Raw genomic sequence first — 16,707 nt, 5'->3', positions numbered from 1 at the left:
TGAAGAAACTCAGAAGAAAACATTAATCCAGTATTCACTTACAATTTTGGATAGCCTGAACTGAACAAGGACATTAACAAAGAAAAACCTTAGTATCTAGCCAGTTAGTTATACCACACACTCTGTTCACCAAATGAAGCTGGAGTCCTTTGGGAAAAAACAGGATTTCATTGGGGGGAAAAAAAAAAAAAGGAAAGAAAAAAGACACACACAACGTAATAATCACATGCAGTAGGAATCCAATCTAGGAGGGGAAAAAACTTCATTCCAGTATTTCTTGAATTCAGAGACCTTCGAGTCTGCAATTTTAACATTCATTCAAGCAGGGTTTTACACAGGCAGGATTTTTGTTTGTTTTTAATACAACAAAAGTTTAAATGCTCATATAAACATTGACCTACATCCCTCTCAGTTTATGACCTGAAAATAAAATGAGACAAGCTTATGGCATGGCAATACAAAGCCTAAGCATCAGGAAGAAAAAAAGAGCTAATCCAAAACTGCTTTTCAATCTTAAATTGCTGGTTTCTGGTTAGGGACAACGGAAATGAAGAGACAGATTGAAAACCAGAGATGAAAAAGAATGAGTAATGTACAGTAGAAAATCAGAAGAATATTGAAGGTAGGATAAGGAAGTGTTCTGGGAACTTGGGAGACAAAAAAGGCTAGTTAAAATGTTCTGCATTTGTCTAAAACCCTGTCTGTAGATCAAAACTAAGTTCCCAGCATCATGTGCATACACTAACAATTGGAGTGCCTTCATCACACTTGATGAAACAGCTCCTCTTCTGTAGGATTATACACTAACACAATTCAAAGCTTGTTGCACTAAGTGATATACATAAACTTTTAATGGCTAGCATTTCAAATCATATTTGATATTCTGGAAAAATATAATGGAAATATTACAAAAGGCATACATAACGGATATGACTGCCTCAATAGAGTTGCAAAGATTTTTACCATTACCACCTCACATATTTGACATCAGCCCAAAATTTAAGTTAGCACCTCATAACATACGTATAATTTTGAGATATCATTATAAGTTCCATTTTTATTCTAGGGACACATTTATATTAGTAATTTAGCTATTTATAATTCTGAACTGTGCAAATTTTATTTTGTGAATTTTATTGCAGCCACGGAAGTCAGACTGTTAACATGACATAAAACTCACTGTGAGGAATTGGTGAGGTTTGTAGCGTATGACAAGAACTTGCTTTGAAACCCATTTTAACAGTAGCTTTCGATCTTGTTCCAAGATAGTACAGGCACCCCAATACAGGTGGATTGTCACTTAAGACAGAACAACACCAAGTGGCTCTTCAAAAGCAAACAACCTCCCCCCTCCCCAAACACAACCCAAATCAGAAAAAAAAAAAAACAAGCAACAAAACCAAAAAAAACAAAGCAGAAAACATCAAGGAAGAATAGTAGTAGCTACATTCAGAGGGAAGACACAACACTAAAGGGAATTTTGTTTTGTTAAGTCAAAACTAGGTGTTTTCTTGGGTTTGCACTATATAGCATGAGGGTAACTTACTAGGCAAGACCACCACTCACATGTTTTTCTGTTTTACCATTAGCATTTAACATTGGCAAGTGGATTACTTTAAACTCTCTTAATACATATAAATGTAAGAAGCTCACCTAAGTGAAATCTGTCACCCTCTTACATTTTTATGCACTGTCTTTTCCAGTAAAAACAGTAACAGATATTTTAAAGTGTCATTACAATTATTAGTGACTAAGAGTTTTCATAGGAAACATGTTCACAACCAAAATATTCATACTCCATGAGGATCAAAACATACCCACACAGTTTTATACAGCACCATAGCAAGGGCAACACTAGAGGGATGTGAGCTCATTCTGACCATGCATTATTCAATGAAAAACTACCCATCAATTTTATAAATTACAATTCAAAAGACAGAAATAAGAAACTTGACATTAAATTTCATAGTTTTACCTGATGGGGAGGGGGGGTACACTATCTTCCATAAAATCTAAGACTTCTGATAAATAAAAAGTTATATGAGGAGTGCAAGATAACCACCTTAAGTTCACAGAATTAAATTAACAGGGCAAATATGCTTTTAAAGAAGTATGTACTGCCTATTTGTATGAACATAAATAGGAAATTCTTTTCACAAGACTTCCCTCCTCTGAATCTAGTGATGACAACAGATTCCTTATGCAGCCCTGCTCAAGTCAGGTCAAGAAGACCTACCAATAAAATGCCAACCACCACCAAGGCCTCCTTTACACTAACACTCTTCTCTCACCGGGGGACAGGTGCACCGTGGATAGTTGGGGTGAGGAAACTTTTGGATACACTCTTAGAAGAGGACAGGGCACATAAAGGCTGAAAAACGCAAGTGAGTTGCTGTTCCTGCGTTCACCTCCCTGGATTGCTACTCTATAAAAAGAGGAAACACCACCAGACAAAACAGAACAACACATTTACTATAAAAACATTTCATTTCTGCTATAAAAAAGCAGTATGAACTCGGAGCCTAGGTCAGGGCTGACATACCGGGCACAGAACTAACTTTGCTTGGCCTGTACAAGCTCTTCCTCTCCCAAATGCCTCCCCCTGCCCTTGCCCTCCTGCTACTTGCCTCTCCTCCCAGCAGTGCCAGCCCACAGCACTGGACTGCCCCACAGAGTCCTCAGCGCTTCTGCGCAGAGCTGAATGCAGCCCCGGGAAGTCCCTTAGTGCCCAGCAGACCACAACATGTCCTTCCTGTCCCCCAGAGCCAGCTATATCCCAGAGCTCTTCAGAGAGCCCCGAACCAAGACACAACACTGGCAAAACCTCAAAACTCTGCTACTAACAAGGCAAAGCTTAATATTAAAGTGTTGGACAACCTGTTCCTTTCCCTCACAGGCATACAGGTGGCTTCCCAAGAACAGGAGAAGACGGTCTCCCCCTCACTAGGATAAGGGAATAGTATCTGCAGGCCACTAGAAAGGGAGGTGCAGTCTTAAGTGGTTTTTTGCCCCCAGCCTACAACCTAGATCAAGAGGGTTTCTTGGGGTCCCCTGCCAGAGGGAGAAAGCACAGGATGATGCTCCTTAAAGCAGGCTGTCACATACTGTCTTTGTCCACGCTCCCACTGAGCAATCCTGGTCCAATCTAGAAATAGAAGCTATCCATGTAGAAATGGCCTAAATACATGGTTTCCTCCCATAATATCAGCAAATGCTTTTTGGCCTCAGGAAGGAAAATGTTCACCCATACTTTGCCAAGAGCAATCCTCAAACTGAAGTGTGGGCCACTGGTGTTCACAGATCATAATAAACACTAAGCTTTACAAGTTTAACAGTTTTTTGTGATGACATCTGTGGTTCACAAGTTAGGCTGAGGGCTGACAGCACCTCCCTGGCCCCAAAATTCTGGATCACCGAGCTAGAGACTGCAAGGAAACTAAACCATTTAAATCACTCAGATAAAGCATTCACTACCAGCATCTACAAAGTCTCACTTACTCTCAAAAGCAGTCACTACTGAACAGGCTACCTGTATGTTTAGTTTTTAAGTGTATATTTCTTCCAACTTCAAATCCCCCTGAATTCACTCTTCACTGAACTACAGGATCCCTCACGGAAAAAGAAGGACCTTAAAACCAAACTAAAAAAAAAAGGAACACTTCGCATGAAGCACTTAGGATATTAGTAAACAACACTATAGAAACTTAAGTTTTGTAAGAACAGTAATAGAAAGAAACAATAAATATGTCTTTCTCTGTTATGATCTCCAGTTTTTAGGCTCATGACTTTTGACCCTGTAACTCTGAACTCTCAGCTGCTCTCTTTGCGTAAACAAACATGTTTTTCAAGAAGAAATGAAAAATGAGAACCACATTACACTCTATTAAAGCTATAATTCTTGATATATCCAGTTTCTATCCCTTAAATTATTTAAATATTTCAAGTTTGTTCTGTACAGCTGTCATATGATCAGCAAGACATAATGCATTCTATCAATTTAACAATAAGTTATTTACAGCCTGAATTCAATTCATTATTTTGAAACAGGATAATAGTGCAAAAAGCATGAGAAAAGTTGCATTAAAGAGAGCAAAGCATTGGTAAGATTACAGCAAGAGGCATAAAACAGCTAAGAGTATAGTGTAATTTGATCACAAGTGTCATTTAACGTACCAAAAAAACTCTCTAGGCTTACTTTTGAGCATTTCTCAAGTTTGCCATCAAAGTTACATTAATATGATTAGTATTTCCTTTTCAGACCCACAACATACACAGACTTTCAGAACCATTATGATTACAGCGCACGGCCAAATTATGTGAGAGGTCTCTGAGAAAGCATTACGTATGAAGCACACATACCTGTAAGCAGGAATCCTTTGTACTTCTTCAAATTATGGAAACAAATGTCTAAGGCGCTGTACAGTATTTTCAAACTGTTGGTTCTCTTATGCCAAAGATATGCCAAAATAACATAGCAAATATTTTGCATATAAGAGGAGTGACTTACCTGTGTAAACAAGATACTTCACATTTCTAAAACACAAGTAAAATTACTATTTCTCCATACTCGCAGAGAAAACATTTCATAGATGAAAATACCTACAATCAAAACTATGTAGGATGCATTTGTATGCTGCTTCATAACAGTGGGGATGAAGCCTCTAGGTGCTAACAATACAAGAAGCGTTACATAAGACTATATACCTATTTTTAGAAGCACATTACAAAATTAAGTACTGCACTGGAATCTGTTGCAGAGCTATGGACAGTTACATCAACATGCACATAGAACAACTGCTTGACTGAAGCAGAACATTAGATTAGATAAAGATTAGGGTTCTCTCCTGCCCATCCTAAAACACACCAAGTCATTTGACACTAAGGAAAGGATGTTAGTTGAGGTTCATCAAAAACACACCACTAATAATAATGCACCCACACATCATTTTCCATGAGCAGGAGAACTAATAAGAACTGGTTTTCTACAGATCTGCTCTGCTCTTCTGTTGCTTAGTAGCTCCCCGATACCATGATGACCCTCAACTTCCCTCTTTTCCACATCTCTTCATGACGTGCACTGTCTCTCTTCCCTGCTCCAGGCAAAAGAGAGTAGTAGTGCAGACAGTCTGGAAGTCTGCACGCGCTGACATCCTACGGAACACGTACTAGATCAGTTCTGACCACCTTTTTTCCAAGGGGGCATGCCAATTTGGATTCATCCCCTCTACCTGGTCACAATTTTATGATGCCTCAAGGATTACAATTTGAGATTAATTCCTCTTTCAGATTTGTTTTAAATGTTCAAGTGCATTAAAACACAAACAAACAGAGGCAGGGGACAGAAACAAAAAAATTTCATAGATCTGATTTCCTGAGAAAAACTGAATCAAAACTTCCTAAGTGTTTGCTTTGTTACACAGTACTAGATACTGCAGAATGAACCAAATAGGCAGTTCAGAAAAATAAACTTTGCTTTTCCTTCACCATCTCCAATTTTCACCCTTTCTCTCATTTTTACCTGCTTAAAAAAAAAATGACAGCTAACTTCAAGATCACGCATCACACTGCTCTTCAGAACAACCCCACCTGAATTTATCAACATTGCTTCCCTACCTCTTAGGGATACAGATGTGAAACAATCCTTTAAGGGCATTCTGCTATCAACAGACTCTACTACCACTGTGTTTCTTTATTTGCAGCTTATGCTACTCCTCCGCAGGCTCTCTGCAAAGTACAGTAACAGTGTGACCTGTGGACTATGCTTAGTCTACTAATGTCTAAAACATACTTCACGAAATACTTTTGTTTTAAAAACAAGAATCTACAGATGCAGGTATTCACTAGCATAGAAAAGTCCAGCAGCACTGTATGCTGGGATATATATACATGGTTATAAAGGCACGGTTAAAGATGACTACTCTCAGCAAGTCATTCACGTTTGCCAACTGGGCCTACATTTGGGCATCCCAGTTTTCAAGACCTGTTCAGCTGTTACTATAAAAATGGATTAAGTTTAGTAGTCTTTTTAAGAAAGGAGGGTCCAAAACTGAATCTACTGTTAGGACCCTAAAAGGACTGCCAGACGCTTTAAAAAACAGCTCATTTAAACTGAAGTTGTGTGTCTTTTGGGGAAAAAAATGAAAGAAAGATTATCATGGCTAACATTAATAGTTCGCAAACTCCTAATTAAATTGTTATGAAAATCCTACTTACTATCAAGCACATACTGTGGGTAGTCACAATACTTATGTGACATGAGCAGAGTTCAGAAGAGTACTAATGTTCTGAAAACTATGTTTTATCCTTCCAAGAAATTCTGAATACTTTCTGGTTTATCCTAGATGTCCCACAATATATATGTTTATATATATATTCTATATATGAACTTTCATAGACTGGGGGGGAAGAGAACCATGCATTTATTGTGCAAAACATACCATTCTGAAAGTGCAGAAGTTTCCTAAGAGAAAGTAACTCTGCATCATGATAACATAGGAACCTAATTTACTTCAACTCTCACTATTAAATAAACAGAGATGCTGACTTATGCTGGTGTATAATGCTGATCTTAATTAATTTGATCTTGAAGAATACATTTAGTAGATATGTGCATCCACAGTACATAAATCAACAAATTAAGATTTTTCTTTAAGGTACCTTTATGATGATGCTTTTGGCATGTTGAAAAAGTACGACATAGAGCAAAGTATCAAGAATAGTAATGGCACTGCCACAGATGGCCAGACAGCTCATAACAATAAGTTTTTACTGCAAACACACAAGCTTGTTTTACAGGTAGACACTATATCATATGATACTGTTAGAGTTCTAATTTGTGGGTCATCTCTTTATTCTTCCAAACACTGGTGCTGTGTAAAGCTTGCAGATATATATATATACACATACACACACATATATATATATAGAGAGAGAGACAGAAAAAATATATATATATATTTATATATTTTAAATCTTCCAAATCTCTGCTTCTCCATACCACAAAGCTCTTCTCTCAATGGAGGAGAGCTTCTCCTAAACATTCTTTTAGGCTACTTAATCATTATGTAAAATAACTTGCTTCACAACTACTTTCCTGCTTTAGATAATTTTTTTTAAGTATATTTTATATGGAATAGGTGATTTATCACAAATTGCATCATTATAGAACGGCAAAACACAACAAGCATATACCTGAATAAGCCCTCTATGCAACAGGACAACAGGAGCAAGGTTGGCACACCTTTTCTTCATTGTTATTATTTTCTGGCAACACTTCTTTTACTAGAAGAGTTTTCACAATTAGAACATTAAAAATGCATTAAAAATAGGTACAAAGAATAATCACTCTATGTCAAACAATGCAAGGTTTTGATAAAGTGTAAGGAGAAAAATACTGTTCCACTGAAGCCTGAAGAAAAGACTTGTTCAAACAGACTGTATGACAAGTATACAGTCCACGGATATAAGCAATGGTTACTTATTTTCTACCAGCATGGGCATCCTCATACAATCCTCAGACAGAAAAGATGATGTATGATATTACATTGTCAGTATCACTCAGCCTTAGAAAAAAATTGTTTGCTAAGAAGTTGCCTACAAATCTAAACATTAACTGTCCGCAATTTGAAATAGTTTTGGTTGTTTTAATGTAGTCAGTCACACTGCTTCTTTTCAGTGCCTGGAAACCTCTTGCTATTGTTTTCAAAGACATGTATATTCATATTGTAATGAAAGTGTTACAGAGGTACAGAAACATGTAACGACAAACACAACAAAACTGCCACCTACTGAATTTAATACCATTTGGGCTTCTTAAGCATTGCTTTCTCCAGTTATATATGTTAAGCTACTACCAGTATCTAGTTCCACAGCACACTTGGACCATACAAGTAAAGCATTGGAAAGTATTATCCCAAAATTACAGATTAGAACTGCGCTATAAATTGGTTAAACAACTTATCCAGGGTCACACATCACTTCAGTAGAAATCTCAGAAAGACAGAAAACACTCTGACTCTTACGCTCACATTCAATGCACTGGACTACTGCCTGCTCAGTAAGAGTAACGTAAGCAAGATTTTCCATTTTACCTTCTGCAAACATAGCAGTGTTTTATACTAGTTTTCCTTTTAAATAAACCATACCTTTTTACAAATAACTTGACTCAGCCATAATACATTCATCTATCATGGATTCTGAATACATAGAAACTTGAAGGCAGAGCTTTGAAGATGCTTCAAAAGTTTAATAAACTATTCCCTGTGACCGAAAAGAATCACAAGCAACATAGGGTACAAGATGATAACTCAAAAAAATCCAAAAAACCTCCAAAAGGAAAACAGTAGGAAACAATGCTTTACTTATTAATGAATTATTTCTGATCAATGACTCTTGCACTTAACTTGACACAAAAAGGAAGTGACTGAAAAGTCTCAATTATCATCAAGTTTTAACCTACCAGTATAATCTGAAAGGAATCACGCTAGAAATTAAAGCATGTTGTGAAATTAAACATACTAGATAGAAGTGTAAAAAGAGTGGCCAGGCTGACAGAAGGCCAAGTCAAGAGAAGAAGAAAAAAAAAACAAAAACAAACAAACAAAAAAAATCACCTGCTTTTCTGTTACACTGCTGATGACCAATACTACCTCAAGACAAATCGATGTCAGGGGGTCAGAAGCTCAGTAACATCTTCAGACAGGGATCATTTCCATCTTGTTTTGGGGCCCATTATACAACTGACCAGAACATGATCTGGTAAGCACTATCACAGTTCCAGTAAAAATATCCCATTTTAGGCACAGTATTATAAATAAAAGACAAATAAAATATAAATTGAAAGTAATCTGAAGATTTTATGGCATCTTTTTATTTTTCCCAAATAAATCCATAAAGATTTTAAACCGCAGGTAGAAATTTCTTACTGATTAGCACAAACTATGTTTGGTATACAAACATCTTCTCTAAACACAAAGTAATTCCATAATGACACTTTTAAGTAGCCTACTGTGCAATAATTTCATTTCATACAACTCTTTCAGTGTTGTAATAAAGTTCAATAAAAATATACTTAGTCATCAACATACAGCCTCCATCCTGAAAATTCTCACACAAGAAGTTAACTGTCCACATGTTGAGTAGGTGCTTTTAAAAATCAATAGGACTACCCACCAACTTTCAGCCGCTCATACATATCTACTGGAACCTGAGTCAGGAGACCAAATAAAACAAACAGAACACATGTGTTAAGGCATATTAAAAAAAAAAAAAAAAAGAAAAGTTACCTTATTCAGGAAACAGCAACCAAAACAGGTTGTTTTGAAATGCATTGTCTCAAACACAGTACGGTGTGTCTGAGACAGCGGGCAAAATGTCAAGCAAAAATATTATCAGATCTCTGTTGTGCAGAAGAAAGTTTACTTACTTTTTTTTTATTATTTATTTATACTTCAAAAGCCTAGATGAGGCAAAGTTACCTAATTTGAATTTCTTGGTTTTTGTCAACAAGTACTGTAATTTCCGTACATACTGTATTAACAATAATAAAAGAGACTATCCTGTATCGTTTAGGGAGTAACCATCTAAGTACGTGACAAAAAGGGTTTTTTTTGATTTAGTACTGTACTTCTATGTAAACTGGCACAGAGCCTTTCTAAGCTAACATTTAGAAATACACACAACAAATATGACAGGTATTTTGTCAACAATTTGATTTTTTTTTTTTAAGAACCCATTCTTCACAGTGCCTTTTAAAAATCTGTATTCAAGCGTGTTACAGCTTTATAAGCAGAGAGAATCTAAAAAAAACAAATAAATAAAAAATTTTGCACTCGGAAGCTGAGTCGCACTTTCTATACCACCTCATAACAAAACAAAACAAGCTATTCAACGTTTCTCTAAAGTTTCTAGAACAAGTCAAAGTCACGTGCAAGAACCTCTATTTTAACTAAACTATGGTGTATTTTAGTTATATTCACTTCTTGAGTCAATAGTAACAAGGAGGTGCAAGATATTTCTGAATAAACAGAGCTATGATCCAAGGTTGTTTTTAAACTATAATGAGGTTACAATCTTGCAACTTCAGAAAAGACAGGCCCTTGCACCAATACAAGAAATAAATTTAAAAAAAAAAAAACAACCACACAGCAGAGACTAAAAATGCAATGAAGTTTCTAATTTCAAACCTCATTTCTGTCTAGACAGAAGTTCATTTAGAAATACAGCAAATACAACACAAATACTTTATCCATTCAACTACAAGCATACACAACTTTCATTAAGGGGCAGAGGTAAAGACCAAGAGTTTCGGGTGTAAACAGCTAGTTAAGGACCAGCTTTTAGTGCCAAACTTAGACACGTTAACTGTCCTATTTCTTCCACTGAGTAACAATTCTCTAAAATTGGACTCATTTAAAGAGAATTCAAATGGACTTTCATAAATTCTAGCATTTTTCTTAGTTCTTAGCCAAGGGCTTTTGCCTTCATTAGTTGTTAGAACTGACACACAAATGGGTAGCTCAATGACAACAGCTACTTTGACAGCAACATTAACTTTCTAGAAGAGACGTGTAGACAAGGTTTATCTACTAATACTCTCTTAGCTTTATCATCAGCTTCCTGAAAGTGAAACAGAAATACACTTGCAAGTCAAGTCACTCAGCTCCTGATATGAAGTATTCAAATCCCTTCCCAAGATCAGAGGCAGCTGACACCTTCAAGTTTATCATGTCACCTGAATTCTCAACATAAACAATAGTGGCAGTAAAACAATAGTGGCACTAAAGAAATAAAAAAGGCACTGGACACGTACATAGTCTTTACGATCACGAAACTGGATCTTGCCAGCTGTGTTGTATTAACATGCAACTAAGAGAGAACTTGAAGAACACTAAAACACACATAACAATTCCTCTAGGTCCAAGCGAAGACATCTTTGTAATGCAAACCTACATAATTATCTTCCTTTTGCAGGTCTATACATGTTTCAGGAGTCTGAAACATGCCCAAGTTTCCAGAAACAAAAAGATTTTTACTAACTGATGTGGCAGCAGGTTTGATCATCTTAAACTGCCTTCCCACAGCTGGAGTCAAGTCCAGTAGCCAGTCACCGGCGCCAGATGTTACCGCTGTGTAGGCCAACGCAAGTGTTTCCTTCGCACACTCAAGTCGCACACACGTACACATATACGCACAGGAATCAGACATAAAAAGTTTATATCTTTCCATTGGGATAAAATAGCGCAAAGCTGGAAACAAGTTTTCCCCCCCAATAAAACAGCCTTGTGAGAAAGCAGAAGCTGCTGAGCCACAACCAGCACAGGCAGGTTGTCACTTCGGCGTATTACAACCCCCTGGAAACAAAGTTACCTGCACCGTGATTAAAAAACATAAATTCTAAACCCGTGATATTTGTAAGCAAATCAGAGCGTCACTCAGGAGCGCACACACGGAGCGGACGGCAGCGCAGCCGCTGCGCTGGGCACTTCTCTCCTCTCCTCCCCGGGCTCCCCGGCCCCGCGCTCGGGACAGCGCAGCGGCCTGCGTCAAGTTTGTGTCCCAGCGAGCACCGGAGCCTGTTTACGCGCCGCCCCGGCCGCCGCCAGAAGGAGAGGGAAAACGGCGCACGCACGAGAAACAAAAACAAACCCCCACGTTTTTCGAAAGGAAACACGGAAGGAGAATCGCCGCTCCCCCTCCTCCCCCAGGGCCTCCCGGGCCCGGCGGCGCAGGCCGCAAGGCCGCTCCGGCGAGCGGCGCCGCCCGGCAGCGCGGCCCGTGGGCGGCCGCAGCGCCGCGGCCGCGGGCACCGCACCGCCGGGCCGGGCTCGGCGGGGCGCCGGCGGCCGCCGCTAGGCCCGGGCCGGGCCGCGGGGCTCGGCCGGCGGCCGGGAGCCGTCCCGGGCCGGGCCGCGGCGGCCGCGGGGCCCGGCGGCGTGCGGGGCCCGGCCGTCGCGGCCTCGGCGGGCCCCGGCGGCGGCGGCGGCGCTGCGGCGGCGGGCGCCGCGCGTCCCCCCCGCTCCCCCTCGGAGACAAAAGCAAACGGAAACCCGGCGCCGCGGCCCCGGGCCCGGGGGGCCGCGGCGCGGGCGGCGGCGGCGCAGGGCCCGGGCGCGGGCGGCGGCGGCGGGCCGGGCGGCGGCGGCGGGCCGGCGGCGCGGCGGCGGGGCGCGGGGGAGACGGGCGCGGGCCGGACTCACCGCATGAATTTTCTTGTCCCGCGGATCCAAGATGGCTGAGTATCCAGCACGGAGGATGCTGGGGGAGCAACCTTTACCCTCTGACCCGTCCGCCGCCGCCGCCGCCGTGACCCCGCCGCCGTGACCCCGCCGCCGCCGCCGCCCGGCCTGGCAACCAGCGCGAGGGGCGGGGAGAGGCGGCGCGGGGCGGCCGCGGGGGGCGGCGCGGGCGCCGCGGCGGGGGAGGAGGCAGCGAGGCGGCTGGCGCGGCGCCGCCGCGTCCCTCCGCCTCCCCGCGGGCACCAACCGCCGCCGCCGCCGCCGCCGGGTCCTGAGGCGGGCGACTAGGCCGCGGCGCCCCGGGCCGCCGCCCGCCCCCATTTTGGGAGGGTGCGGGCGCCCCTCGCCCCGCCGTGCTGCCCCCCCCCCCCCCCCGGGGCACGGCGCGGCTAGGCCGGCAGCCAGCCTCCCGCTGGGGCGAATTCCGCGGAAATCGGGGGCTTTTTCTCCCCTTCGCCGACAGAGCGGCGGGCAGCCGGGCCCTGCCGCGCGCCTCGCCCGCTGTTGAAACAGAGAGAAAGTCACCCAGACGATGCTGCTCCGTTATTTATTTATTGATTTAATTTACCTCCCTGAAAATATGCGCGTGGATGCCTCAAGTGTAGGGGCAGGTGCAGGTGCACTGCCAGTGCATATAATCCTCTCGAGTTTGGTGGGACCGTAACTGGTGCTGAAGCTACGCCTGCGCCCGGGTGTTTGACAGGGTCGAGGCTTGTCACGTCGCTTGGGTACCCGCTGCTCTGCCCCATCGAGGAGAAACTATGAGTTTGCCTTGATCGTGGGTCTGCAGGGATGCAGCTTCTGCATTGGTTTCCTTATGAAATCATCATAAAGTTTGAAAATTCAGACCAAAAACTGAACATACAATACTCAATATACTCAAGAATAGTTTGGGTTTTTTTTCCCCAATAACTTCACAGGCACGTTTTCTGCAGTCAGGTATCTTCATAATTAATGTCTCGAAACAGCATGTTTGGATGTCTCCAAATAGAACTTTAAAAATGTGTGTATTCAGGAGGTTACAGAACACTAGTATTTTACAGGAATGCTAATATCTACAGTAATAATGTCTGTCAACATAAGCAAGTTTTGAAGCTGAAAGAACATACTCTGCAAGCTAGGAAATGAGTTTCTGATGCCACCACCTTTTGCTGAGTGCGGTTATGGGGTGTCATGTCATTGAAATAAATATCCATGCACTTCACCCAGGAAAACTGTATTTTATTATCCTTATACTAGAACCTTTCCTTTGTATCTCAGATACTCGTGCGTTTGCTATAATCCAACCATTATAAAAGCCCAGAAGTGACATCCTGTTTTAAGCAGAATATCTATGAGGTTCTGGAGTATTTTTGTTGTTCAGTCAAAAGAACCAAATATTCTTTATACCACATTACAGACAAAAAGGCTGTGCTCTTAAACTGAAAACAGTCATGAATCTTATTAAGTTTTTCTCACTGTCTTGCTGACCGTTGTACATTGCTTTATAAAAGTTTTACTCCATTATCTTTCATTTTACACTTTGACTGAGTTTCTTTTTCAAAAGCTAAATTTTGTTATAATCCCCCAAAGAGAGAAGTCATTTAAGACTTAGGATATCCAATACAATATGATGCAAGTAAACTAAACATCTTATGTTTTAATTGCATCTGCGTGGAGTGAGCTCTGTATCTGCTATAAAATTAGAGTTTACATGCAAATCAGTTAACATTTATACAAGAAGAAGGCTGTATAGTTCAACAGAGCCAGGGAATGCAAAAAAATAGTTTTTCATTATCTTAGCCTGGTAAGCCTAAGTAGCCATCAGAACATTTATAAATTGTTATTTAAATTCTGTTAATTAAAAAATCTAACCTGCCTTTCTCCCTAAAACTGTGCATTTAGTTGTGGAACGTTGTCACTGTGACTGCTAGGTGTTCATGTGACTTCCTCATTTGTTTTCTTAAAGAAAGTGAAAGTTGTTAGCATCTTAATGGTTCGAAATAATCTCTGAGGTTGATAAATAGGCTGAGTTGTGATGAATGCAATGCATTCATACATTTGCTGCTTTTACTGTTGGCTGAATACATTTTTCTACAATATCGAGGCCTGTTTTGCTCAGTTGTACCAGCATAATTGAGGAGGTGTTCTGAGTTCATTTAATTAAATGGCTGCTAATCATGTATGGACACTCCTAATCCATTTTGAACCTGAACCTTGTATATTCAGTTTGACCTCCTTGCATCAATCTTTGTCTATAAACAGATATGCATTTGTTATTTTTAATCCCATTTAATTAAAGGTCTCACTTTTTTTCCTTGGCTTATTTCACAAATTCGGCTGATATGCATCAATTTTTCATCAGTATAAGAATATCTATTGCAAACTTTCATATATGTCAGCACAGATGAAGGAACAATATACGACGGCAGCAGCTGCAGAAAACATGTCTTGCAGCTGATTGCATGTGCAGGCCCATGCAGTAAAGTACTAAAGGGGTTCTGTTAAAGTCAAAAGCATGGTTTTCTACATGAAAGATCGAGGCCTTAATATGTGTGTTTTGAAGCAGTCATGACACTCCTCTAGCCATTCGAATTTCCAACTGACTGTTGCTTCTGCTGATACCCACTGAAGAAACTTGGGAAGATGGCAATAAAAGGGAGGGATGTGCTCAGAATCTCAAAATGCTTTATTATCATGGCTCTGTGAGTTCACCAGCAATTCTGTGCGGTTTTTCTTAGCCCCTGCTCCAGAAAGCCTTTATGTGCTCTCTGGCTCCATTCGGAGTGGCACTGAGAGATGGGGACTACACGATCACAGAAGTGGGAGGAAGACAAATTGCCCAGAGCATACACAAGGCACAGTTAGGGAGTTCCACCTACCTTGCCAAAAGGTAAAATTAAATTAGTGATAGCAAGACCACCATCCTAGACCGTGAGTGGAGACAGAACATGATGAACAGCCGGTCTTGTAATTCATTTTAAATAGAACAAAGGAGTCCATTGAAGTGCAGCAAGGGTCTTTCCTTCTTCAACCTGCAGATTGCCCCAATATACCTTAAGAAAAACAAAGAGTGCAATTGCCTAGAGCAAGGATTAGCAGCTTTTCAATGGTGGTGAAATAGGCCGTATTTCTGTTTCACAAAGTGGGTTTTAAGTGCACTGGAAGAAACTCAGGTGGAGCCAGAAGATACTGCCCCTCAGTTGCAAGATGCATTTGATTAACTGAAAGAGTAAAATATTGCCTCCAAAAAAGGCAGAGATTTCTGGGTTCTACAGAATTCAGAACTGTGTAAGACCCATGAAGTGGGAGCAGCATCTTCTCACAGATATCTTTCTTGCTGCATGATGTTCAAAACTCTGTCCATTTGCAGTCTTTGGACCGCGACTGTAGGGTGCTCACCTGTCAACTGTTATGCACTAATGTTTGCCCTGTAAGAACACAGATTTTTTCATAAATATAGCCTATTCGATTTTAAAATATTTCTAAAACACAGGATAAAGATGTCAGTGTATGTTGTGCCAAATCTGTTACTCAAGATCTCATCACAAAGATATTTAAGATATTAAAAAGATATTAAAATATGTTTTTACAAGAGTACAAACAATAAGGCCCCTCATTTTCTAACTGTAGGGTCTCATAGTTCTTACTTATTCCACTAAAATGGAGCACTAAATACTTTGTTTTGGGAGGATTTGCTTAGTTAGATTGACTTTTGCAAGTTAGTCTGCAATTTCTAGTTTATTTAGGGAAGGTAAGGAAAGGCTCATCTGTTTCCATGGCACTGTCCTCATCTATCCTTTCACTCCTACAGGGGATTTCCAGGGATGGCTGCTGGCAAGGGAAGCCCTAGAAGTGCAGCTCCATTAGTATTTTAGTGTTAAAATGCAACACAAGGTATCCACACAGATGGCCTCTCATCTGCTGGATTTGTAGTTTCCAGGAGGAAATATTGGGAGCAGGAGGGGGGGTGTCTAATTCAGTCTCTCTTTTTACTATCAGGAAATCCTATCTCAGCATTCGCCATAGTCCCTTCAATGTCTAGTGATTTAGTGTTAATTATATCAGAGCATCAGGAAAAAAACACCGAGATTAAAAAGAAATCTGCCAATTCTGTAAAATAATATGACCCAAACCAGAAGATAAAATGTAAGATTTTCCAAATATAAGACATTTCACACCTGCTGTATAACAACTAAGAGGTCAGCCAAAGAATGTGAATAAATTAGGGGATAAATCAAGAGAGATGGCAGCAGTTTGCAGTTTGAAGTAATTCTTAAGAGAAGGATAATGCTACAGACAGAAATATGTTTTCTGAAGGAGAGAAAGTATTAGGGAAACACAAGTCCGTGCCAGAGAAGGTGCTGACTGACATTCCCAAGCACGACTATCCCTGGAGAGACCAGAATTACAGGGGTGGTGACAGGGGAACCCCTAGTATTCCATTTCTCAAGATTGCAGTCAGTGGCGGCTGTGTTGGTGGTCACTGTAG

The 16,707-nt window shown here is 40.8% G+C and overlaps 1 protein-coding gene across 4 annotated transcripts in view; it reads right to left on the bottom strand.

Moving 5' to 3' along the window:
* Positions 1 to 12,312, bottom strand: part of CNOT2 (CCR4-NOT transcription complex subunit 2) — a 95,295-nt gene extending 82,983 nt beyond the window's left edge. For 2 of the 4 annotated variants that reach the window (XM_064509012.1, XM_064509017.1), the window contains exon 1: positions 12,198 to 12,312. Coding sequence is in view for 2 of the 4 variants with exons in the window: in XM_064509006.1 (XP_064365076.1) it covers positions 7,192 to 7,251 (60 nt within the window). In the remaining 2 variants the exon portion in view is untranslated. Of the gene's footprint in view, positions 1 to 7,191; positions 7,267 to 12,197 lie in introns of those variants that run through there. The other 2 variants (XM_064509006.1, XM_026100342.2) reach the window with 1 other exon arrangement.
* Positions 12,313 to 16,707: the final 4,395 nt, after the last annotated feature.

Source organism: Dromaius novaehollandiae, chromosome 1 (genome assembly GCF_036370855.1).
Source record: "Dromaius novaehollandiae isolate bDroNov1 chromosome 1, bDroNov1.hap1, whole genome shotgun sequence".
In the NCBI taxonomy this organism is placed as follows: Eukaryota; Metazoa; Chordata; class Aves; order Casuariiformes; family Dromaiidae; genus Dromaius; species Dromaius novaehollandiae.
Note: the sequence above shows the minus strand (reverse complement) of the source record. Positions and strands in the feature narration are given on the sequence as shown.